A 519-nucleotide genomic window follows, 5' to 3' on the forward strand; every position below is an offset into this window, starting at 1 on the left:
CCCCCACCCGAGAGCTGGCCCAGCAGATCGAGGAGGAAACCATCAAGTTTGGGAAGCCTCTGGGCATCCGCACGGTGGCTGTGATCGGAGGCATCTCCCGCGAGGACCAAGGCTTCCGCCTTCGCATGGGCTGCGAGGTGAGTGTTAGCCCCTGGGGAGGGCGGTGGGAGGACCTGGGGGGGAGCAGTGTAGCCCCAGGCTGCGGACACCAACCCTCCTGGCCCCCCAGATCGTCATCGCCACGCCAGGGCGTCTCATCGATGTGCTGGAGAACCGGTACCTGGTGTTGAGCCGCTGCACCTACGTGGTGCTGGACGAGGCAGATCGCATGATCGACATGGGCTTCGAGCCCGACGTGCAGAAGATCCTGGAGCACATGCCCGTCACCAACCAAAAACCCGACACCGATGAGGCCGAGGACCCCGAGAAGATGTTGGCCAACTTTGAGTCGGGGAAACACAAGTACAGACAGGTGGGTGCAGGCAGGAGGCCCGGGGCGTCGTTGTGGGTGCTCCCGCG

The 519-nt window shown here is 64.4% G+C and overlaps 1 protein-coding gene across 1 annotated transcript; it reads left to right on the forward strand.

Moving 5' to 3' along the window:
• Positions 1–6: 6 nt before the first annotated feature.
• Positions 7–472, forward strand: LOC103917226 (probable ATP-dependent RNA helicase DDX23; the record flags this gene model as incomplete). Its single annotated transcript, XM_009324375.1, has 2 exons — positions 7–137; positions 230–472. Coding segments are annotated over exons 1-2 (255 nt in total), but the record flags the coding sequence as incomplete, so codon positions are not given.
• Positions 473–519: the final 47 nt, after the last annotated feature.

This window comes from Pygoscelis adeliae, unplaced genomic scaffold, assembly GCF_000699105.1.
Source record: "Pygoscelis adeliae isolate BGI_AS28 unplaced genomic scaffold, ASM69910v1 C10215819, whole genome shotgun sequence".
Lineage (NCBI taxonomy): Eukaryota > Metazoa > Chordata > Aves > Sphenisciformes > Spheniscidae > Pygoscelis > Pygoscelis adeliae.